The sequence below is a fragment of the Agelaius phoeniceus genome, chromosome 23 (assembly GCF_051311805.1).
Source record: "Agelaius phoeniceus isolate bAgePho1 chromosome 23, bAgePho1.hap1, whole genome shotgun sequence".
NCBI lineage: Eukaryota > Metazoa > Chordata > Aves > Passeriformes > Icteridae > Agelaius > Agelaius phoeniceus.
Window position 1 is genome coordinate 2,393,660 of NC_135287.1, and position 21,349 is coordinate 2,415,008.

Sequence of the window (21,349 nt, forward strand, 5' to 3'; positions counted from 1 at the left end):
AAGGAGCAAGGTTTGATATTTCATCTCCCACTGTCTGCAACGCCCCAGACCATCAAACATTCATAGGGGCGGCTGTGCCGTAACGCAATGCCCAAGGGGCTGGAGCAAGCCAGGGGGGACTTGGGGGTGCACATGGTGAGGGGGATCAGGGAACACACAGCAAAGCCTGGAAAACTACCTTCCATCTCCCATCTCCTTCACTGATCCTTTAATTAGAATTACCAAAATCACACTGTTAATACTAAATGTGTGTACTCTCCACAAAGAGGCTTGAAATGCCCCAAAGGGTTAAAGCTGGTGGCAAGGAACTGCAGAGCCAGGGCCAGGCACCCTCCTGCTACCACCAGGTCCTGCTTCCACCAGTGGCTGCACTCTCAACATGTTTTGGTCACTTTTTGTGCCTCTTCAGGTCAGATTAGAAATCTGGATGAGGAGAGCAGTAGCCAACCCAATAAATGACACCATTGTCAACACTGACCTAATCGAACCTCCTGCAAGGGTAGATGTATTTCAGAGAATTTTGGTAAAGAGGGAGCCATCCTGGTGATTACAAACAATCTCATTTATTAAAGATTAACAAAGGCACAAACACAGCCCAGTCCCAGAGTCCAACTTCTGTCCTCACACTGCTGGGACCCCGAACATTTGGGTTTCAGACCCCTGGGGTCCAATCTCTCTCCCTCACTGATGGGATCCTGAACACTTGGATTTTGGAACCCCCGGGGGTCGGTCCAACCTCCCTCCTGCACTGCCGGGACCCCGAACACTTGGATTCTGCCCCGGGATCTGGGATGGCAGCAGTGGATTCCTGCTGCCACCTAGCGAGACAAGGTTCGCTCCAGCCTCAGGCAACACAACAGAACTCAACAGCTTCAGGATACAAGAGAACCGGGAAGTCTTCCCCTGTAACTTTTCCTCCTGTTTAGAACTACAACTTGGATTTGGGAGAACGAATCCCTGCTCCTCACTCAGCTGCGAGCTTCTCCAGCTCGTCCATGTCGTACGGATCCAGCTGCTTGATCGTGGTCTCTGTAGGAAGGAAAGAGCAATTGTTGGGATGCGAGTGCAGAGCTCACTCCCCTAAGCACTGTCTGCACCACCTGAGGGCCCCACGCCAGCCGGGAAGCTCCTGGAGTGCTCACTGCAGCAGGGAAATCAGCTGGGAGAAGTGCAGGGGAAATGGGGTCAGCCTGGAAATCAGCTGGGACAAAGCAGGAGGGGAGCTGGATCAGAGCAGCAGGCAGAGAGCACCAGCACAGAGCTCAGCCTCTGATGTGCCCCCACTCCCTGTTCCCACCTCCACAGCCACACAGGACAGGGAGGGTCTGTACCCTCCAACTGCAACACCACAACATGGAAAGCACAAGTCAGATCGCTGGGGGTTCATCCTCACACTGGCTCCTTCTGCCCATGGCTGTGGTTGGGCTCATCCACATGCCAGCTGTTCCAGCTGCTCACTGCTTCTACTCCACAGCAGCAATCTCTACCAGAATGTGTGGCTGGTGTCTTCTCTGCCTGGTGTCTGCCTCAGGCTCACTCCAGGTTCCAAGGACAGGTGAGTATTTGAAGGAACCAAGAGGGCTGAGTGGCTCTGAGGGTGGAGATGTGGAAGGGACACGGTTTCCTGCCCATCAGAAGGCTTCTATAACCTTCTTTCCTCTAAAAATCAGAGAAAACAGGCACTGGGATTCAAAAAACCATCAGTGCAGCCCTGGCATCTGGCAAATCCCATGAAAATCCTCTTGATGCTAGCAAGTGACAATCAATTTCCACTCAGGAAAGATTTCCACAGCTGCCACCTCCTCTCTCACAGCCAGGGCTGAGCTGAGCTGGGGCACCAGGTCCCCTGGGACAAGCACTTGCAAGGAAAGGCAGAAAAAATGCCTGAAAAGAGGGAAAAAAAGAAGGTGCTGAGGCATCCTGGGTACTGGTAACATCCCCTGCAAGTTGCACACAACCTCCAGGGCTGCTTCTTGGGAAATTCACCAGCTGGGGAGCAAAAATCACCCTAAAAGCTGTATCTGTCACCTGTTCCCAGTGAGATGGGTCCTGTGGAGAGGAGCAGCCCGACAAGGACTATTTGCCAACAGGAAATAATCCCTGGAAGTGTTCAAGGCCAAGCTGGATGGAGCTCTGAGCAACCTGGTCTAATGGAAGGTGTCCCTGCCAATGGGAAAGGGTGGGAACAAGATGGGCTTTAAGGTCCCTTCCAATTGAGGCCACTCTATGGCTCTGTGAGTGAATCCAAGGCCTGTAACAGCTCAAAGGAAAGCTAAACAAGGCAAAGTGTCTTCCTGTGTGTCCAGTGCATGCAGCTGTACAGAAATTTGCTGGAGGGGATCACAGTCCCAGCCCTGCCTCTGGGAGCAGCGGATCCATGTGGATACTCACGGAAATACTCCTCGATCTTGTGCACCAGGCGCACGGTCTCTCTCTGCACCACGCTGAAGGCGATGCCGCGGTGCCCGAAGCGCCCGGCCCTCCCAATGCGGTGCAGGTAGGTCTCAAAATCCGGCTCGCCGTCCTGATCCATGGGCAGCCCGAAGTTCACCACCGTGGTCACCTGCTGCACATCAATGCCTGCAACAGAGAGAGAGAGGATCCTCTTGGGTTACCTCGTCCCACAGGATCTGCTGCTCAAGCCCAGGTGGAAGAACAGCAGGCCTGGTGCGTTTTGGGCCAGGATACCTCTGGCACAGACGTTGGTGGCGATCAGGACCTTCTCCTTGCCCTCACGGAAGCGCTGGATGACGCTGGCCCGCTGCACCACCGTAAGCTCTGCTGTCAGGATGGCCACTTGGTGCCCGTCCCGGCTCATCTTCCCCGACAGCCAGTCTGCCAGCCTGCGGGTCTGCACACACGGGGAGAGGCTGAGGCCAACAGCTCCCTCTCCAGAGTCCCCTGCCCCTTTTGAGGGAGCTCATGGCAGTTTTTAACACTCCCCTGGGGTCTGCTCCTTTGTTTTGGAGGTTTTGGGAGGTGCCCACTGTGCCCACACTGTAAAATGACCCATTCCTGCAATTCCCAATGGGAGAAGGTCAGTGCAGGGCTCTCCCAGGCAGGCCCCTTACCTGGCAGAAGATCATGACCTGCCCGATGGTGAAGCTGCCATAGAGGTTGCAGAGGGCCTTGTACTGCTCATCTGAGCTCTGGCACACCATGAAGTACTGCCTGATGTTGCTCAGGGTGAGCTCCTCCTCCCGCAGCTTGATCACGATGGGGTCGGGGATGATCCGTTCGGCAAAGGCTCGCACAGGCTCCTTGTAAGTGGCTGAGAACAGCAGCACTTGGCAGCTCTTGGGAAGAGCCCTGGGGCAGGGAAAAAGCTCTGTGAGCCCTGGAGAGCAGCTGCTGCTGCCCAGGAGGACAGAAACCCTAATTTAAACTGATTTTGTGTTGCCTTCAGTGGAAAGGGAAGCGAAGATGGCTGACAACAAAGATGGAAAGAGACTTTTTACAAGAGTCTATAGTGACAGGAAAAGGGGGGAATGGCTTCACACTGAAAGAAAACAGGTTTAGATGTTAGGAGGAAGTTCTTCCCTGTGAGGATGGTGAGGCCCTGGCATAGGTTGTCCAGAGCAGCTGTGGCTGCCCCATCCCTGGAAGTGTTGAAGGCCAAGCTGGATGGAGCTCTGAGCAACCTGGTCTAATGGAAGGTGTCCCTGCCAATGGGAAAGGGTGGGAACAAGATGGGCTTTAATGTCCCTTGCAATTGAGGCCACTCTATGGTTCTGTGAGTGAATCCAAGGCCTGTAACAGCTCAAAGGAGAGCTAAACAAGGTGAAGTGTCTTCCTGTGTGTCCAGTGCACACAGCTGCACAGAAAGACAGACTTGTGGACAAGTCTCTTTGGCACCATGGGCACACTCTCACATCCCTTTGGTGACAGATGCCTTTAAAGCTACAGGAGAGAAGGGAGAGCAGGGAATCAGGGCAGCAGCTCTCAGCAATGCTCACCTGTGGATGCGGATGCTCTGACAGGAGAGGCCCTGCGTGTCGATCATGATGTCAGCCTCATCCAGCACGAACAAGGAGATCTTTGTCAGGTCCAGGATGCGTTGTTTGAAGCACCAGTCCAGGGTGGTGCCTGGTGTTCCGATGATGATCTGCTCCTCCAGCACTGTGCCCTTCAGAACTGCAAGGGGGCAAAAGGCATTTGGCTGTCTCCAGGCATGGAGTTCTCTGCTGCTCTGTGTATTCCCTTGGCTTGCTCAGACTCTGGCTGCTCAGTGATGCCTTCAAGGGGTCATCATGACACTTCCCTACAGCCTTGAGGCATGGGAACCACCCTCATATGGGAAAAGGGAGTGTGCAAACAGTTAGTAGTGGTGGAACAGCCTCCTCAGCAGGAGAGGGGGACAGACACAACGTTATTGCCCTTCATGGATGGGGATGTCTGGGCAGTCCCTGGTAGCTCCAGGCTCTAAGAGAGGATCCCTGTGCTCCCTCCCTGTTTCTGCACAGTGCTGGGAGCTGTGCTGGGCTGGACTCACCCCGGTTTCCCCGGACAGCGTAGTTCACCTTGATGTCCGTGCAGAACTTCCCAATGGTGCGCACCACCTGCCCGATCTGCAGAGCCAGCTCGTAGGTGGGAGCCAGGCAGAGGCACTGGCAGGAGAGCAGAGGAAGGAGCTGTCAGGCCCAGGATGGGGCACACGGGGCAGAGGAGCTCAGGAGCATCCCACAGCACTGAGGCACAGGGGATGGGGCAGCACGGCATGGCTGCAGGCTCAGGAGCTGGGCTGTGCTCCCGGCTCCAGCCAAGGGGGCAGAAAGAAGCTGCTGCTGCTCATTTTGAGGAGGAAATGCATCTCTCAGAAGCGTGGTGCAGCTTGTTCCTGTGCCCTAGTTCAGTCACACTGACCATATGTACAAAAGGAGATCTTACATGGCTGGAAACTGCTGGCAAAGCTGGTTCTGCACCCAGAGAGGGCCCTAGGAGTATCTGACCACCAGAAACCAGCAGTGTCTGCAGCTGCTCCTCAAAACCTAAATTCCAGGGTAACTGAAGCCTGGATTGATCCACTCTGGCAATCCTGAGGTGGGCACTGTGCTTTTGGTCCTACCTGGTGGTTTATCATCCCACTCCAGTGGGTAAAGTCACATAGGAACTGGGACAAAGCCCAGAGCTCTGCCCCTGGCAGTGTCCTGGGCGCCTGGGCCAACCCCTCCTGCAGCAGCTCTCCCTGTCCTGCGTTACCTGCGGATATTTCTCGCTGGCACTGGCTCTGCTCAACATGGCCAAGACAAAAGCTGCTGTTTTCCCTGTCCCTGACTGGCTCTGGGCAATCAGATTTTGGGGCCTGCAAGGCAAAAGCAGCTTAGTGCAATGCAGGGGTCGGGTGCTGGGATGCTGTGAGGAGCCGGGGCTCAGCCGTGTTCCTACTCACGGGTAAGCCAGCATGAGGGGCAGAGCCTGCTCCTGGATTTTGGATGGTCTGTTGAAGCCCATCATATAAACCCCCTGCAAGAGCTCCTTCTTCCTGTGGAAACAAAGCAGCAAGTGCCCATGTGAAGGAGGCTGGTGCGATGGAGAATGGTGGGGCTGGGGGCTGTGGCAACTCACAGGGGCAGCTCCTCAAAGGTCTTGATGGAAAAGAGCGGGGAGCTGGGGTCTCGCTGCAGGATCTCCACGTGCTGCTGGGACTCCACCAGGGACGTGTGGATCAACTTGTTCATCAGTGACAGCTCAGCCAGCGGCACTGGGAAAGGCAGCAATTCCATAAATAAAAACGGAATCACAGAATCATTAGGGTTGGGAGGGGTCTCTGGAAATCATCCAGTCCAAAGGCCCTGCGCCAAGGCAGGGTCAAATGGAGCAGGTGACACAGGAACGTGTTCCTGTAGGTCTGGAATGTCTCTAAGGAGGGAGAATCCAGGACCTCCCTGGGCAGCCTGTCCCAGCGCTCTGCCGCTCTCCGTGTCAAGAAGTTCTTCCTCATGCTGAGGTGGAACTTCTTGTGTTTTAGTTTACAACAAGGAGCTTGTAATGAGAATCCTCTTCTCTCTCCAGAGGATTTCTTATTGTTCTGTGGGTTCATTAGAAACACTGCAGGCAACATCCATTATTCCAGACTTACTATCACCATACTCATAAATGACCATCTAAACACACTGCACTGAGCCCTTCCCTCCTCTTAATTTAACACCCTCTCGATTCAATTACGGCTAATTGCCGTGGGCCGCCCCTCCCTCGGGACCCCGCGGGGGTCGGTCCGCGCTCTGCGGGGCTCGGAGCGCGGCTGGCACCGCGCTCCCCTCCGGACCCACCTCTCTCCTCGTCCTCCGGCTCGGGCGGGAGCGCGGGCGGCGCGGCGGGCGCGGGGAGCAGGCCGAGCCCGCGGGCCGTGCCCCGGCCGGGCCGCTCGGGCCAGCGCAGCCCGGGGCAGCGGGAGCCAGAGCGGCGCGGAGCCGCCCCGTGCCATGGGCAGCCCGGGCCGGAGCCGCCGCCCGCCGGGCCGAGCCCGCGGAGCCCGCGCTCCGCCCCCGCCATGGAGCCGTCCCACAGTGCCGGGGCGCCGGATGGGGCGGGAACATCCGGCACCGGAGCGGGAGCGAGTACGGCCCGGGGAGCGGCAGCCCGCGGTGGGTGGGCGTGCTTGGGGAGCTGGGCACCGGCACCGCGTCGGGCGGGGAGGGGCCCCTGCTGCACACGGGGACTCCGGAGAGTGCCCGCACTCGTCCCTGTAAGGTTTGGATGGCTCCTGGGGCACACAGCCTGTCGCACAGGGTGCTGGGAATCCCTGCGGAGTTGGGGACCGTGGAGGAGGGAGGGTGCCTGTCTCCAGCAGGGTTTGGGGGCTGTGTCCCCCTGCCCGTAGGATGCGGAATCCTGGGACACCAAGAGGAAAGGAGGTGTCCCCAAGGTGATGGAGATGCAGGGATCTCATGGAGTTTTGGGGTGTCCCTGGGGTGTTGGGGTACAGGGACCCCATAGGGCAGTGAGGGTCCCGAGTTGCACAGAGGGATCCTACATGGGGCCAGCACTGGTCCCCATAGGGTTTTGGGTATCTCTAGGGAATAGAGACTGCCCTATAGTGGGCATTGTGTGGTCCCTGGGGAGTTGGATGACAGGGACCATGTAGAGCAGGAAGGGTCCCCCCCTCACAAGCTCTGAGAGGGGAGGGATGGGGCCCTTGGGTGCTGAAGGAACAGGGAGGCTGTAGGGTTGGGGTGCTGTCCCCCATAAGAGATTGTGCCCCAGAATCCTTGAAACCCTCCCCAAAGACCCCTTCACAGATGGATGAGGATCCACAGGGTGCTGGAGAGTCAGGGACCTCCAACCTGGAATGTCCCCCAAGATGCCAGAACCCCTTCACTGTGGGATGGCAGCCAGGTCCTCAATCTTCTTTGTGCCCCATCTGGGATCACCTCCCAGGGAGGTTCAGGGGAGGCTGGACACAGAATTCCAGGCTGCAGCAGTCACATGTTTCCCATCATCCTGCTCCCTTTTCCAGCCATCCCACTGAGCTTTTGGGGACCCTTTCCTGCACCAGAACTGCCACCTTTTCAGTCCATTCCCATATCTTGGAAAAAAATTAACACTAGGAATAGTAATAACACTACTAGTAGTGCTAATAATACCTTGCTTCCATCCTAAAGCTCCTTTATTTTAAAGATGAGGTAAAATAAGGCAAAGGCAGCAGAGTTAGGTGATGCGGAGATAAGTCTGGAATAATGGATGTTGCCTGTAATGTTTCTAATGAACCCACAGAACAATTAGGAATCTTTGCAAATGCTTTATTGAGAAAGATACTGCCGAGACATTGCAAAGAAAACCTCCTCCACACCAAAACTTAAGCTGCTTGAAGTGTGCCGGGGGATTTTCCAGACGACGGAGGATGTTGAGGAGAAGAAAGCAGCGGGGCCGTGGCTCTAGGAGGTGGTGTTCCGGCGGGGCATGTTGCAGTGGGCCAGGTCCCAGCGCACGCCGAAGCACAGTGAGTCGCGCTTCTTCGTCGTGGGCACCTCGTACGTGTTGGGGACCAGGCGCTTCTGCACCCGGCGCGGCAGCCCCGACTGCAGCATCTGCGTCCGCATGGCCCAGCGCAAGCCCTGGTGTGAATCCTGCCCGGGAAAGCGGAACCTTTCCCAGTCTTGCCTATATGCATTGAGTCTGGCCACCGGGTCAGTTCTCTTCACTCTCTCAGCCTGTGGAGCAATGTAAGCCGGCACCGTGGGCGATCGCCCGCGTGGTATGGAGCGCTTGGATGTATTGTCGCTCCCAAAATCCCTGAGGAGAGAGTAGGGCCTGTCCTCAAGGAGCCAGTCATCATCCTCATAGTGCAGGAAGTCCTCCAAGGTGCCGCTGGTAGTCTCTGTTCCCCCTTCAGAGATGGTGTCATCCATATAAGTCCTGGAATGCCCCAGATTCCATGGATAGGTGTTTATATCGGACTTGATGCTCGGTGACTCATCAGAGACCTCCACCCTTCCATCAGGTCTGTGCCTCAGCACTTTCCTCTTCATCACCAACCTCCTGGTTTCCCTCTGATCCATGGGAAGGTCTGACTGTGTGCCAGAAAGGATGGATGAGTCAGCATAGGGATCATCCTGGAAAGATGATGGCATGTCGCTGCATCCCTGCCAGGAGCTCTGTGGGCTCAGATCAGCTGCCAGCTGCTCCTCGCGCTCTGCTCTTAGCACCTTCTCCATGGTTCCCACCAAACTGGGTGGATTCTGCAGAAAAAGAAACCAGGGTTAATTTACTGCAGTACATTCAGGTTGGCTAAAGATGTCAAAGGGGTTCTGATGCTCAAGTTTTTGGGTTGAGGGGTGTTGATATAGGTTGGGGGGTGTCCTCAGTGCACTGCTAAACCTCCTGCTGCCAGCAGAAGGCTCTTCCCAACAGTAATACAAACACAACCCCTAAATTCCTGCTAGAAAACTACACTAAAATTAATTATGTGATAAATTAAGTACTCATGGAAAAACAGAGGGCAGGTTCCACGCACTGGATGAGAGATTAATGGTCTTTCCTTGTACCTCTGCTTCTAAACCCACAATATTTAGTCATAATTTAATCAAGAGGCATCCAAGAGGCTGTTTTACTTCCAGAGGAGGGAAGGGCTCAGTGCAGTGTGTTTAGATGCTCATTTATAAGTCTGGTGATAGTAAACCTCCAGCCCTGTGACAAAAAGGGATCCAGACACAGATTCCACTCTCAGCACAGGTTTAGGATCTCTTTAAGGCAATTTAAAAAGCCGCAAGTGTTGCTGGTGCCGCTGGGAGCAGTGGGAGCAGATGGCGGGGCAGGATGAGTGGCAGCCGTCAGCACGCTGTCTGCAGCGGGGATGCAGGTGTGAAAGAGACAAGGGCTCCGTGACGGCTCGCAGGGAACGTGCTGCTGCTGACAGAGCAGATCCCATCAGCTGGGGGAAGAGGAGTGATTGAAGAGCCCAAAAAAAGAGATTTGAGTGAAATGAAGCTGCCCGAGCTAAGCACCAGTGGCCCTGCTCTGCCTGTGCTCCTCTGGGAACACCAAGGGGCTCAGACAATAAAGACTGACTCTGTTGCTAGCAGTTATTTTGCAGAACAAGCCTAGAGATGTAATAAAAACCACATAAAAATGCAAATCCACCACTTTTTCTCTCCCTGCAGACCCCAAGGATACATCAGCAACAAACTGACACTCCAAGGTGGTGGCTATGGCTGCGGAGAGCACGGCTACTGACCACGAGCAGCTCCTGAGGAGGGTGCAGGAGCTGGAAGTGGAGGTGAAATGGCTGCAGGAGAAGCTCCAGGAGGACAAGGAGGGTGCTGGGAGGAGAGAGGCTCCTCCAGCCTCTGGGAAAGCCAGGAAACGCCAACAACGGCCCTTTGATTTCGGTGCCCACAGCCGCAGACACGTGGCACTGCGCATCGCCTACCTGGGCTGGGGCTACCAGGGCTTTGCCAGCCAGGAGAACACCCCCAACACCATCGAGGAGAAGCTCTTTGAAGCCCTGAAGAAGACAAGACTGGTGGATGACAGACAGACGTCCAACTACCACCGCTGTGGGCGCACGGACAAGGGCGTCAGTGCCTTTGGGCAGGTGAGCATCTCCATGGGGGTTCCTGTCGGTTTTCCTGGGGGGATGGAGTTCTGATGGGATTACTGCTTGGATTTGTTCTTGAAAAGCCATCAGCTCTTAACCCTGGAAGTGAACCTGGCAATGGCTTTCTGCATGTGCAATGATGATTTCAGGCCTTTGAAGCCTTTTTAGTGCCATTTCTCCCCCATATTAGTTGTTTTCCAGGGTCCTGTTTTAGGAGGATAAAACGTGTTTTAGGCTGCAGGTTCCCCAATAGCTTGGTGATGCCCTGCCCTCAGCAGGGCCCTTTCAGCTGATTTAATTTGCCAACCCTACAAAAACCCAAAATCTCCAGGAACCGGCTCACTTCCTGCAGCATCAGGCAGCTGAATTCCTGCACAGAAGGGTCTGAGGGGAGCTGCAGCCAGCGGAAGGGAGTGTGGGAGTGGGAGCTGGAGGGAGGGAAGCAAGCTGGCTGCTTGGTGGGCATGGAGCCATGAGGCTGGCTGAGATGCTGGGGAGAGAGCAACCTTGGTGGCAACCATGGGGCTGGCTCTTCTTTCTTCTCTCCCAGCACAGAAAGCAAGGCTGGCATAGGTTTAATTTCAAATGGCTGCTCTGCTCTCCTTCACAGGATGAGCTACATGAAATCAGGGCATTTGGTGCCTTCTCTTGCACCACCACTTCAGCACACGGCACCCACGGTGGGAATGAACTTGTTCCCACACCAGGCTTCCTGGCCAGCCAGGCTGTTACTGCCTTCAAGTCATCACCTCTAGCTTGAGAAAAAAAAAAAAAAGCACATTATAACCCCGTGACTAAAGATGAAGCCGTTCCGAGACTGTGCTACGTAGGCAGCCTGCAACTTTCCCTGTTTTATTAATGGAATCCATGGCATCTGCTCGGGTCCTCAGAGGCACTCACAGCTCTGCCACGGCAGGATTGCCTGACTGAAGCCACCTTCATCTGTAGGAGATCCTGGATTTATTTCCCAGAGGTGTGGGAAGACTTGGCTCCACATGCCGCTGCGCCCATCCATCCGCGCTCTAATCCTGGCTTTCCTCATTTCTGCAGGTGATCTCCCTGGATCTCCGCTCCAGCCTGCCAGAGGGGCAGCAGCTCAACGGCCACGAGGCTGAGGGGCAGCAGGAGGAGCTCCGCTACACCCACATCCTCAACAGGGTGCTGCCACCCGACATCCGGGTGCTGGCCTGGGCCCCCGTGGGGCCAGAGTTCAGTGCCCGTTTCAGCTGCCTGAGCCGCACGTACCGGTACTTCTTCCCCTGTGCCCAGCTGGACGTGGCACTCATGGACACCGCGGCCCAGCGCTACGTGGGCACCCACGACTTCCGCAACCTCTGCAAGATGGACGTGGCCAACGGGGTGCTCAACTTCCAGAGGACGATCCTCAGCGCCAGAGTGACCTGGGTGGACAGGGGAGGAGAAGCCAGGCCACGGGATCCCTTCCGGCTGTGCCAGTTCGAGGTGACAGGACAGGCGTTCCTGTACCACCAAGTGCGCTGCATGATGGCCGTGCTCTTCCTCATCGGCCAGGGCATGGAGAGCCCGGATGTCATTGATGAGCTGCTGAACGTGGAGAAGAACCCCCGGAAACCACAGTACAGGTAGGGATTGGTCTGGAAAACACAATGGGCTGCTCTTCAGAGCAACAGCTGTGCCTGGAGTGCTGCTGGCAAGCCATGCCAGCACATGAAGCAGTTTCACGCATGGAAACAGACTGCCGGTAGCCTCACTGGAATGTATCCACAAGGATCTCTGTTTTCTTGCTCTTGAGCAAAGTTTTGATAGCTGTACTCCTTGGTATTTGGTGAAAATTAAGTTACTTTTTACTCAGAAAGGAAGTTCTGTGAAGGTTAGGGCTGGTTTTGGCAGATCTGTTGTTTTTGAGCCTTTTTGTGGTTCCTCCTCCTGTCCTTGTCCCCAGCATGGCGGTTGAGTTCCCCCTGGTGCTATATGACTGCGAGTTCCCAGACCTGCAGTGGCTCTACGACCCAGAGGTGCAAGGCTTCAACGTGACACACTTGCAGCAGCTCTGGGCCAGCCACGCTGTCAAAACCCACGTGCTCCGGGACATGTTGGCAGGGCTGGATGCTGCTCCCGTGGCCACCAGAAATGGTAAAGGGAGTCTGGGGGGAATAGCTTGGAATGTACACTGACAGACAGCAGGGTTAGATGGGATATTGGGAAGAAATTCTTCCCTGTGAGGATGGGCAGATGGCACAGGGTCCCCAGAGAAGCTGTGGCTGTCCCTGGATCCCTGGCAGTGTTGAAAGCCAGGCTGGGCAGGGCTTGGAGCAATCTGGGGTAGTGGAAGGTGAAGGTGTCCCTGCCTGTGTCAGGGCATGGAATGAAATAAGCTTTAAGGTCCATTCCAACACAACCATGATGGGATTCTAGGAATTACAGAGGATTAACTGCTTAAAAAAAAGAAGGAAAAAAAAAAAACAACCAGAAAGTACGGGATAATTAAATGTTGTTTTTCCATGATGTCACAGGTCCAGAGAGCAGCCTGGTGCCCTGGGGTGAGCTGCAGCCCCCACTCCACAGTCAGATCAGCGGCTTCGTGGAAGGGGTCCAAGCCCGCACCTACAAGCCCCTGCTGGCCCGGCCCCGATGCGAGGGGCTGGAGGCCCGGATCGAGCACTTCGTGCGGAGGGGCCGCATCGAGCCGCCCCAGGGGCCGGGGCTGCCGGGGGACTGGGCCGGGGAGCCCCCCGAGGGCAAGCGGGGCAGCAGCGGAGCCCCCGAGCAGCTGCCCAAGAGGATCTGTATGGACACTGAGTGACAGGGCACCTCGGCATGGGGGCAGCAGACGCTTCACCCCTTTTTTAAATTACTGTAATTGAAAAAAAAAAAAAAAAAGTGTTTTTTCACTGCTATTTTTTTTATAAATCTCAAGAAAACCAGCGGAGCGGTGTTGTGTTCTGGTTTGAGGGCAATGGGAGGGGGCTCAGCGCCCCCAGCGCAGTGGGGCAGCGCTGAGGGGATGACTGAGGCTGTACGGGCTGGGACCCCCCACCCCTCTCGCTCCCCGGTACCTCCGGCCCGGCCGCGCCGCTCCCGCTGCTCCGTTGTGCCCCCGCAACTGCCGCCGCGGTTTAAACACCCCCGCGCGCCGCCATTGGCCAGCGCGGCTGTCGCTCAGCAGGCGACACCTTCCCATTGGGCAGGAGCTCCGTGGTGCTGCACCCGCGGCGCCGCCATTGGCCGGCGGAGGGACGCGGAGAAGGAGGTAGAAGATGGCGGCGGGCGGCGGCGCGGCGAGGCGCTGTTGGCGGAGCGGCGCGGGCCTGGCCCGGACTGTGCGTGGCGTCTGCGGGAGCGGACGGGCGACGGCGGCTCTGCGGGCGGAGGAGCTGGCGGAGCGGCTGCGGAAGAGCGAGGAGCAACAGCGAGAGGTGAGCGGAGTGCGGGCCGCTGGGCCCGGGGTGTCCGGACTACAAGTCCCGGCGTGCATAGCGCGGGCGGGCACGGGGAGCGGGACTCGCGGTGAGGGATCGGGGGGGATCGGAGAAAACCCATCCAGTTCCACCCCTGCTGGGGCAGGGACACCTTCCCCTTGACCAGGGTGCTCCCAGCTCCTTCCAAACCTGGCCTTGGGCACTCCTTGATAGGGCAGTGCTCTGGGCAACTTGTCAGGGCCTCACCACCCTCACAGGGAAAATTTCTTCCCAGTATCCCCCCTAACTCCGTGTTTTGTCGGTGTGAAGCCATTCCCTCTTATCCTGTCACTCCAGGCCCTTGTGCAAAGTCCCTCTCCAGCTCTCCTGGAGCCCCTTTAGGCATTGGAAGGGGCTCTGAGCTCTCCCTGGAGCCTTCTCTAGGTGAGCACCCCCAGCTCTCCCAGCCTGGCTCCAGAGCAGAGGGGCTCCAGCCCTGGGGCATCTCCGTGGCCTCCTCTGGGCTCCTCCAGCAGCTCCAGCTCCTTCCTGTGCTGGGACCCCCGAGCTGGAGGCAGCTCTGCAGGTGGGGTCTCAGCTGGGGGGCAGAGGGGCAGAATCCCCCCCTGCCCTGCTGCCCAGGCTGGGGATCAGCCCAGCACAGGGGGGGTTCTGGGCCAGGGCCTGTCCAGCTCTCCCCCAGCTGCACCCCAAGTGCTTCTCCCAGAGCTGCTCTCCATCCCTTCATGCCCAGCCTGGATGATCCTGGGGGTTGCCCTGGCCCAGGTGCAGCACCTGCCCTTGGCCTTGTTGACCCTCAGGAGATTCCCCAAGGCCACTGACTGAGCTTGTCCTGATCCCTCTGGATCCCAGGCTGTCCCTCAGTCATGGAGCAGGAGCACAGGGAAGGCGAGCACGTTGCTGCAGGTGCCAGTGCAGGTTTGTGTGAGAGCCAAGAGCTGTTTAAACCCCACCACTGGTGTCTCCTTCTCTCCTCAGATCCCCAAGGACCCAACGCAGCGATGGCTCCGGGAACTCACTGCAATGAGCCAACAGATGCAGCAGGTTCACCCCAATGTCCTGGCCAAGATCCTTAAGCAGAGAACTCTATACCAGAATGAGGAGATTGTGGTGATAGACAAACCCTACGGGCTCCCTGTGCACGGTGAGGGCGAGTGGGGAATGGAAATGGCTCTGTGGTGCTTATGGGAATCCTCTGTTCCTGCCCTTCCTGTGCTGGGGTTTCCCTTCCCAGGGAGGGTTCCAGGGGCTTGGCCACTGTCAGATCTCGGCCTTCCCCTGGCATTTTGGGGTGATTTAGGGTGCATGGGGAGTACAAGAGGTGAGACTCCTTGCTGCCCTGGGTCACACAGGTGGCCCCGGCATCAAGAACTGCATCGCTGATGTGCTGCCCATTTTGGCCAAGATGCTGGAGAACATGAAAGCTGAGCCCCTCCACCTCTGCCACCGGTTGGACAAGGAGACCACGGGTGTGATGGTGCTGGCACGGAGCAAGGAGGCAGCACAGAAGATCCGTCTGCTCTTCAAAACCCGTCAGGTGGAGAAGATCTACTGGTAGGAAAGGCTTAAGTGAAGATGGGGCTGTGAAAGGCATTTAAAAAGAGGGTGAGGGGATAATCCCTAGGGTCTGAGGGCTTTGTGGAAGTAGGGTGTGTTGCTTATCTCCCCCTTTCAGCACCATTTTATGGGGCTGGGTCATGGGAGAGGGGCTGAGGGGAGGGTTCCCCTCCTGTGAGAGCAACACCCCACAGACCTCTGCTTTCCCTTTCCAGGGCAATCGTCCTGGGGGACCCGGACCCTGTTGAGGGCGTTGTGGAGATCCCCATTGTGGAGAAGGAGGTGCAGAGCCACCAGTCCCACTACAAGGTGAGTCCTGTGTTCCCTCAGCTGCCATTCTGGCCAGGCAGCCCCAGCATCCCCTCCTGTCTGCCCCAACTCCCCTCTCACCACCCTCCAGATGACGCTGGCTCCCAGGTACCGCGTGCGTCCGGAGGACGGCAGGGTGGTGAAGGCCCGCGGGGATCGGCACGCCGAGCGCGCAGTGACGCAGTACCGCCGGCTGGCTGCTGCCTCCGCCTGCTCCCTGCTGCAGCTCCAGCCCATCACCGGTGAGTGGGGCCTGCCCTGGGGCTGGATCTGCTCTCTGTGTGTGGGAATCTATAAAATTAGAGGGGTTTGGGAAAGCTGCAAAAGGCAGGCTCCAGAGACAGCAGAACTGTGATTAGAGCTAAGCAGCAGCCATGAGATTGGTCAGCAGAAAAATTATTTAAACTGTAGAAAAGCAAAGACGAATAGAACAATGGTCTGTGTATTAACGCTTGTCTAGAATAACTCTCTAAGCTACAGAAAAGTTTATCTAGCAAGATACTAGGAAGGTTGAAGCTTAATAATGGAGCTCTGTGCATTGTGTTTTAAGGCTCACAAGCAGGTATTTTATTTGAAATAAGCAAGCATTGTTTTAACCAAAGGTATGTGTGCTTATAGTGGTTAGACAGAACTACTGTCAATGTGCTTTTGCTTTGTGTGATTGGTCAAAAAACTTATAAAGTAAGTTGTAACATTAAATTCTTGGTCTGCTGCCTGGGATGTGAGCTTCTGGCATCTTCCCATTGTCATAATGATGTAATGAGACTGATGCTGGAAAATAAAACAGCTCAAGGCACGTTCCACAGCAATCCCATCCCGTTTGTGATTTGTACACAGCCCCCTGCCGGCGTCACTGTGCAGTCAGCAGCAGCTCTGGAAGGGGGAACTTGTCATTAGACAAGACTTTGTCCCATTTCTAGGACAAAGCTCTGGGTGCTGGCTGCCAGTGATTTTGGCACAGCTTTGTCCAGCACTGAGGGTGAGCCCAGCTGGATGTCAGCTTTCTCTTCTTCCCTTTTTCTCCTTAGGGGTGAAGCACCAGATCCGGGTTCACCTGGCCTATGGCTTGGGATGTCCCATCCTGGGGGATCACAAATACTCGCACTGGAGCAAACTGGCGCCCCAGGTAAGGCAGGTCTTGCACTGGGGAGCAGCTGGAGCTGGATACGGCCCCTTGTGTCCCCCAGCTGCTCATGGACTGGGGATTTCAAGTCCCAGCTGAAAAGCTGCAATTTTGAAGGGAACATTTTCTGTCCTTGCTGCAGAAGCTTCCTGAGCTCACCCTGAGGAGGCTGAAGCTGGAGCAGAGCAAGGCTCGGCACTTGCCCCTGCACCTGCACGCCCACCGCCTCTGCCTGCCCCTGGGCCAGCCCTTAGACTTTGTCTGCAAGCTGCCCCTCTTCTTCCAAAAAACCCTGAGGAAGCTAGAGCTGGACATCCCTAAGGACTGACGAGGCAGGACTGGAATGGTGCCATGTTTCTCCACATCTCCTGCACGTGGCAGCAGCTGTGCCCACCTTGGAGCCAGTGGTGGGGTAAAGCCTGCAGTGTCTGTGCTGGTGCTGATGTTGCTGGATTCAGAGTGGGTGCCTACATGTGCTTCTGGCCCAGGAAAGCAGGTGGACATACTGAGGAGCCTCTAGTAGAGACGAACAAGGCTGGGTGAAAGCTGGGCTTTGCCTGATTTGTGTTTTGAACTTGTCTCTGGGCAATAAAGGTTCCAATTCCCTTGAGGGAAGGTGGTGTGTGTCTCTGTGCTCTGGCTGGGTGGGACTCAGTCCCTGTGTAGGTTTGAGCAGACCTGTTGCAGCCCCTCCCAGATTGTGGAACTCTCACTTGTCTCTCCAGAGTTGCTTAGCTCAGATTTGGACAGTCCCTTCACTGGAAAATCCATCGAAAGTGCAATTTGGCAGTGGCTCTGGTATTTTTTTGCTGTGTTGAGAGACTGCACAGGGAGTTGCTTGGCTTGGCTGGGCTGGGCTGGGCTGAGCAGCTCTGAGACTGCCCCTGCTCTGTGCTGCCAGCAGCATTGGTGTGGGTTTCTCAGCACTGTGCTGCTGGGAAACTGTTCTGTAACTGCTCCTTCAGTTACCCTATTCCTTATTTTTAGAACCCCTTATTGGAGTCCCCTGCCCTTGGGAGCCTTCCTTGGAGCCAGATTCTTCCCCCTGTGCCCTGAGAGAGAGGCAAGAGGAGGGATTGATGATATGGGGTATTGCAGCAGATGTTCTGCCTCAAAATTACCTCGTTTGGTGTCTCCTAACCTGTCTGAGGAGCTTGGGGCTGGGCAGCAGGATGTTCTCTGGCCCCTCTGGCTGGTTTGGATGCTGGAAAGGGGATTTTATGCCCCACAGGACAACTGTGTATCTGGCTGGGGCTTTTTGCTGTGGGAGGGCCCAGTCCCCTGACTCCCTGCTGAAAATAGCTGGGGACCCCCATGCCCTCGGGCCACAGCGCCAGAAATCTGTTGGCTGATGAGAGAGGGAGGTAAAACCACGGGGAGCCAGGAGCGGCTGTGGCCGGGCAGGAACGCTGCCCTGCAGGAATGCTGTCAGGGAGGAAAGTGCCTTCCCAGCCTGCTGCCTTCCCCGCTCGCTGCTGCGGCTGCTGGGGTGGGTTTTTCTATTTCTGTTTGTGAAAAGGCTTCCCCTGTAATTACGAGGTGATTTAACGCCCTGCCTGAGCTGTCGTTCACAGCTGCCGGACACAGCGTTCAGCAGGCTCTCGGCAGGAGCTCCTCAGCCCGGCAAAGTCGCTCCTTGAGCCAGTCACACCTCAGGCAGCCCTCATCAGTGTCTCTTCCTCACTTCAAAATGTCCCTCTCGCACACGGCTGCTGAGTACATGCTCTCTGATGCTCTGCTCCCGGATCCCAGCAGCTCCCGAGCCAAGGGCTTGCGGCTGGAGCTGCCGAGCGATCGCCTGCTGAAGTTCGTCACTGTGGGGCTGCCCCTCTTCCTCGTCTCGCTGGCTTTCGCCCGGGAGTTCTCTGCTGGTGAGTTGTGGCTTTTCCAATGTGTTCTTCAGGTCGTGGGCAATCACCAGCGGTGGTTTGGTTGTTGTGGCAAATCCTTTGTATTCTTGATGGTGTTATGATCCAAAGCGGCACAGCCTGGAACAGTTTTAGGAGCTGTTCTGCCTCATGGGTATTTATTGATTGTTTTTAATGGATCCTAATTCACTGGGAGAGTGTGGGAACAGCTGTGCTAACCCCAGGAGCAGCACTGAGTCAATGCCCGGCCTCAGCTGCTTGTGCCCAGCACCTTTGGGTGCCATGGGCTTGTTTCCAAGGAGGAGGAAGAGGAGGGTGCCAGCAGCATGAAGAGATGCATTGTGACCTCAGGCTAAATCTGGCCTTGGCCAACATCTAACTGCTCTCCCTGAGGGTTTGGTTTTACTCCAGTTTCTGGCTGGTTAGTTGTTAGTCTGTAATTCCTTACACTGTGTACACACTGCTACACACAAAGGGTTTGTGTTTGGGAAGAGATGGAAAAGTCCTGACTAGAAACACAGCAGCTCCAAAATGACCATGAAAAAGGCTTTTTTGATTCAAAGCAATGCCTCAGATGTAATTACCTTCCTCTAAGGCATTTGCTTGTGGCTTTGGAGTGTTCCTCCACCCTCCATGGCTGAGATTTGCTCTCCTCCTCCTCGCCCCAGGCTCCCAGATCAGCTGCTTCTCTCCCACCAACTTCACGGGGAAGCAGTCCGCCTACACCGACACTGCTTGCTGGGACTCCCTCATCCACCACGGCTTCGACGCCGAGGGACGTGCCATCACCAAGTCCCTCTGGGCTCTCAAGGTAGGGTCAAAGTCACGTCTGAGTGCCCCTGCATCCCATCTGGATGTCCACAGCAAGAGCAACTCCACATCCTCTGTGACCATTCGTGTTCTTTGCCCAGGTGTTCCCCTACTCGCTGCTGGTGGTGGCAGTGCTGATGTACCTGCCGTACCTGCTGTGGCGTTACGCTGCTGCTCCCGCCCTGCACTGCGACCTCCTCTTCATCATCGACGAGCTGGATAAATCCTACAACCGCTCCGTGCGCCTGGTGCAGCACATGAAGAAGGTCCAGCAGGCCAGTGCGGAGCCAGAGCAATTCTGGGAGGAGTATGAGAGGTGAGGCCAGGCCAGGTCACTGTGGCCCTTGGAGTCCCTCCACATGGCGTTGTGGCTGCACCCAGGATGGCACTGGGTGAAATGGGAGGTGGCTGTCACTCCCCCTGTGTCCCTCCACCCCCAGGGCCCGCCGGGAGAGGTATTTCGAGTTCCCGTTGCTGGAGCGGTACCTGACCTGCAAGCAGCACGCCCACGCCCTGGTGTTCATCTACATCCTGAGGAACCTGCTGCTGCTCCTCTTCTTGGCTGCCACCTGCCTCTACCTGGTCTTTCTCCACCTAAACATCTTCTTCCAGGATGAGTTCAGCTGCTCCATCAAAACGGGGTTGCTCGAGGCAGAGCCGCACATCCCGCCGCTCATCCCTTGCAAGCTGGTCTTCTTCTCCGTGTTCCAGCTCATCAGCCTCTCAGTTGGCAGTGTCTATGTCCTCCTCATCCCTGTTGTCATCTACAACGCCCTGCAGCTCTGCCAGTGGGACAAGGGGCTGCTCTCTGTCTATGAGATGCTGCCTGCCTTCGACCTGCTCAGTCGCAGGATGCTCACCTGCCCCCTCAACGACCTCAACATCATCCTCCTCTTCCTCCGTGCCAACATCTCCGAGCTGACCTCCTTCAGCCGCCTCAATGCCGTCAGCGCCCTGAGGGAAGCCACTGCCAACAAGGAGGACATCGATACTGTCATCGACTTCATGACGCTGCTGGCTGGGCTGGAGACCACCAAGCCCAAACACCAATCCTGCACCCCCGAGGCCGAAGGCAGCACAGCCCTCTCCAATGGTGCAGCCCTAGGTAGGCTTTTTGGGTAGAGACAACTTCTTCCCTCTTCTCCTGGCTCCCACACCACAAGATCCCACCCTTGATCTGTGGCTGCACCACCCTAAATCCTTTGCCAAGACCTTAAGGGGTCTGGGGCATAGCTGGGGGTCACTGTGAGGGCTGACAAATCCTGGAAGGGGTTCTGGCATGCAGAGTGTGATGCTACTGCGATCCAAAGTGTGGGCAGGGGTTGCTATAGGAACAGCAAGCCAAGAGATTGCTGCTTAAATCCAAGCTCTGGGCAAACTGCAGGGCTGGGGGGGTCCCTGTTTTTGGCAGCTCTTCCTGCTGGGAGTGGGGTTGGGAGTTTCAAATCCTGGGGCGCTGATGCCAAGGGTGCCATGCCCGCCCCCTTCTCCTGTTTGTATGGCACTGGTGGGCACAGTGGTGCTGTGTGTGGAGATGGAGGTGGGTTCCAAGATAAAACCACATTCCCAGGACCTGCACTGCTCCCTCTCCCACGTGCTTTGGGGTTGGGGGAGCTGGATGCCTCCTCTGGGGTCTCACAGGGACCCCTGGTGCCCATGGCAAGCGGTTTGCAGGCTGTGTGAGACAGCCCAGCCCCACAGGTAGGAGATGAGAGGCCTGGGCTTCACTGCTGGCCCTGAACACACAGTCTGAATTATGGTTTAAAAAAATCCACAGACTGAGCTGGATTCTGCATCCTCGTTACTATGGCAACCCAGGGCCAGCACAGCTGGCTCCTGGGCCAGTTACTCAGTGCTGGAAAAAACCCAGATCCCAGTCTGCCATTGCCCAGCTAATTAACTGCCTGCTCTTCTCCCCTTGTCTAGAACCAAAGCCTGGAGTGGAAACAATGGGAAAGGCCTCACGGGACTCACTCGGCTCTGCCTGACCCAGTAGGAGCAGCAGGCAGGGATCCTTGATCCCAGGATCCACTCTTCTGACACAGCTCTACTGCAGCAGCCAGGCTGAACCCACCTGCGCTTCCTGCACCTGGCCTTTCCCTTCTTATGTACATTTGTCCAGCAAAAAAGGGTTAAACAATCAATATTTTGTGCAGAACCTCTTGGGTCTCTTTTTTTAAGTGCTGGGTGCCACACTGTGCCTCTTCCACACAAATTTCCCTGCTTTTTTGGCAAGAAGTGGGGCATG

At 56.3% G+C, this 21,349-nt stretch overlaps 5 protein-coding genes across 16 annotated transcripts; 3 read left to right on the forward strand and 2 right to left on the reverse strand.

The window, feature by feature from the left end:
* Positions 1-541: 541 nt before the first annotated feature.
* Positions 542-6,529, reverse strand: DDX25 (DEAD-box helicase 25). 5 transcript variants are annotated; one of them, XR_013185065.1, is made up of 11 exons: positions 6,270-6,529; positions 5,566-5,701; positions 5,390-5,482; positions 5,200-5,302; positions 4,493-4,607; positions 3,957-4,134; positions 3,072-3,309; positions 2,689-2,851; positions 2,392-2,580; positions 1,394-1,659; positions 542-1,029 (listed from the first exon to the last, which is right to left on the reverse strand). XR_013185065.1 is itself a non-coding variant. In XM_054647427.2 (10 exons), exons 1-10 carry the CDS (start codon positions 6,490-6,492, stop codon positions 965-967), a joined length of 1,503 nt encoding a protein of 500 aa, XP_054503402.2. In that variant the 5' UTR covers positions 6,493-6,528; the 3' UTR covers positions 542-964. The 5 variants fall into 5 exon arrangements, 2 of the variants coding, with proteins under 2 accessions (XP_054503402.2, XP_077046127.1); XR_013185063.1 differs by having other exon boundaries at positions 1,394-1,884; XR_013185064.1 differs by lacking the exons at positions 542-1,029; positions 1,394-1,659 and adding exons at positions 1,751-1,884; positions 2,029-2,163.
* On the forward strand, positions 6,499-12,906 carry PUS3 (pseudouridine synthase 3). Of its 6 annotated transcripts, none has more exons than XM_054647421.2 (5): positions 6,499-6,557; positions 9,600-10,033; positions 11,087-11,637; positions 11,958-12,148; positions 12,529-12,906. In XM_054647421.2, the coding sequence occupies exons 2-5, from the start codon at positions 9,647-9,649 to the stop codon at positions 12,816-12,818; spliced, it is 1,419 nt and encodes a 472-aa protein (XP_054503396.2). In that variant the 5' UTR covers positions 6,499-6,557; positions 9,600-9,646; the 3' UTR covers positions 12,819-12,906. The 6 variants fall into 6 exon arrangements, with proteins under 6 accessions (XP_054503396.2, XP_077046130.1, XP_077046129.1 ...); XM_077190015.1 differs by having other exon boundaries at positions 6,538-6,584; XM_077190014.1 differs by lacking the exon at positions 6,499-6,557 and adding an exon at positions 6,558-6,685.
* HYLS1 (HYLS1 centriolar and ciliogenesis associated) lies at positions 7,724-13,151 on the reverse strand. The gene is made up of 2 exons (XM_054647426.2): positions 13,072-13,151; positions 7,724-8,678 (listed from the first exon to the last, which is right to left on the reverse strand). The coding sequence occupies exon 2, from the start codon at positions 8,652-8,654 to the stop codon at positions 7,875-7,877; it is 780 nt and encodes a 259-aa protein (XP_054503401.2). The 5' UTR covers positions 8,655-8,678; positions 13,072-13,151; the 3' UTR covers positions 7,724-7,874.
* On the forward strand, positions 13,129-17,033 carry RPUSD4 (RNA pseudouridine synthase D4). Of its 3 annotated transcripts, none has more exons than XM_077190019.1 (8): positions 13,129-13,431; positions 14,287-14,322; positions 14,413-14,578; positions 14,787-14,988; positions 15,207-15,300; positions 15,392-15,542; positions 16,329-16,426; positions 16,566-17,033. In XM_077190019.1, the coding sequence occupies exons 1-8, from the start codon at positions 13,273-13,275 to the stop codon at positions 16,749-16,751; spliced, it is 1,092 nt and encodes a 363-aa protein (XP_077046134.1). In that variant the 5' UTR covers positions 13,129-13,272; the 3' UTR covers positions 16,752-17,033. The 3 variants fall into 3 exon arrangements, with proteins under 3 accessions (XP_077046134.1, XP_077046135.1, XP_054503399.2); XM_077190020.1 differs by having other exon boundaries at positions 15,409-15,542; positions 16,566-16,708; XM_054647424.2 differs by lacking the exon at positions 14,287-14,322 and having other exon boundaries at positions 13,135-13,431.
* A 129-nt stretch (positions 17,034-17,162) lies between these two features.
* Positions 17,163-21,261, forward strand: PANX3 (pannexin 3). The gene is made up of 5 exons (XM_054647422.2): positions 17,163-18,294; positions 18,960-19,102; positions 19,203-19,417; positions 19,542-20,206; positions 21,028-21,261. Exons 1-5 carry the CDS (start codon positions 18,114-18,116, stop codon positions 21,087-21,089), a joined length of 1,266 nt encoding a protein of 421 aa, XP_054503397.1. The 5' UTR covers positions 17,163-18,113; the 3' UTR covers positions 21,090-21,261.
* The last annotated feature ends 88 nt before the right edge of the window (positions 21,262-21,349 follow it).

Bases quoted from the DNA above. Each gene is read 5' to 3' on its own strand.
- HYLS1 (XM_054647426.2), bottom strand. From the start codon at position 8,654: ATGGAGAAGGTGCTAAGAGCAGAGCGCGAGGAGCAGCTGGCAGCTGAT.
- PUS3 (XM_054647421.2), top strand. From the start codon at position 9,647: ATGGCTGCGGAGAGCACGGCTACTGACCACGAGCAGCTCCTGAGGAGG. The intron at 11,638-11,957 runs GTAGGGATTGGT...CCTTGTCCCCAG, and splicing joins CCCCGGAAACCACAGTACAG to CATGGCGGTTGAGTTCCCCC. The intron at 12,149-12,528 runs GTAAAGGGAGTC...ATGATGTCACAG, and splicing joins TCCCGTGGCCACCAGAAATG to GTCCAGAGAGCAGCCTGGTG.
- PANX3 (XM_054647422.2), top strand. From the start codon at position 18,114: ATGTCCCTCTCGCACACGGCTGCTGAGTACATGCTCTCTGATGCTCTG. The intron at 19,418-19,541 runs GTGAGGCCAGGC...CTCCACCCCCAG, and splicing joins TTCTGGGAGGAGTATGAGAG to GGCCCGCCGGGAGAGGTATT. The intron at 20,207-21,027 runs GTAGGCTTTTTG...CCCCTTGTCTAG, and splicing joins CTCCAATGGTGCAGCCCTAG to AACCAAAGCCTGGAGTGGAA.
- DDX25 (XM_054647427.2), bottom strand. From the start codon at position 6,492: ATGGCGGGGGCGGAGCGCGGGCTCCGCGGGCTCGGCCCGGCGGGCGGC. The intron at 5,483-5,565 runs GTGAGTTGCCAC...TTGTTTCCACAG, and splicing joins ACCTTTGAGGAGCTGCCCCT to GAAGAAGGAGCTCTTGCAGG. The intron at 5,303-5,389 runs GTGAGTAGGAAC...TTTGCCTTGCAG, and splicing joins CCCCTCATGCTGGCTTACCC to GCCCCAAAATCTGATTGCCC.
- RPUSD4 (XM_077190019.1), top strand. From the start codon at position 13,273: ATGGCGGCGGGCGGCGGCGCGGCGAGGCGCTGTTGGCGGAGCGGCGCG. The intron at 14,989-15,206 runs GTAGGAAAGGCT...TTCCCTTTCCAG, and splicing joins CAGGTGGAGAAGATCTACTG to GGCAATCGTCCTGGGGGACC. The intron at 15,543-16,328 runs GTGAGTGGGGCC...TTTTCTCCTTAG, and splicing joins GCAGCTCCAGCCCATCACCG to GGGTGAAGCACCAGATCCGG.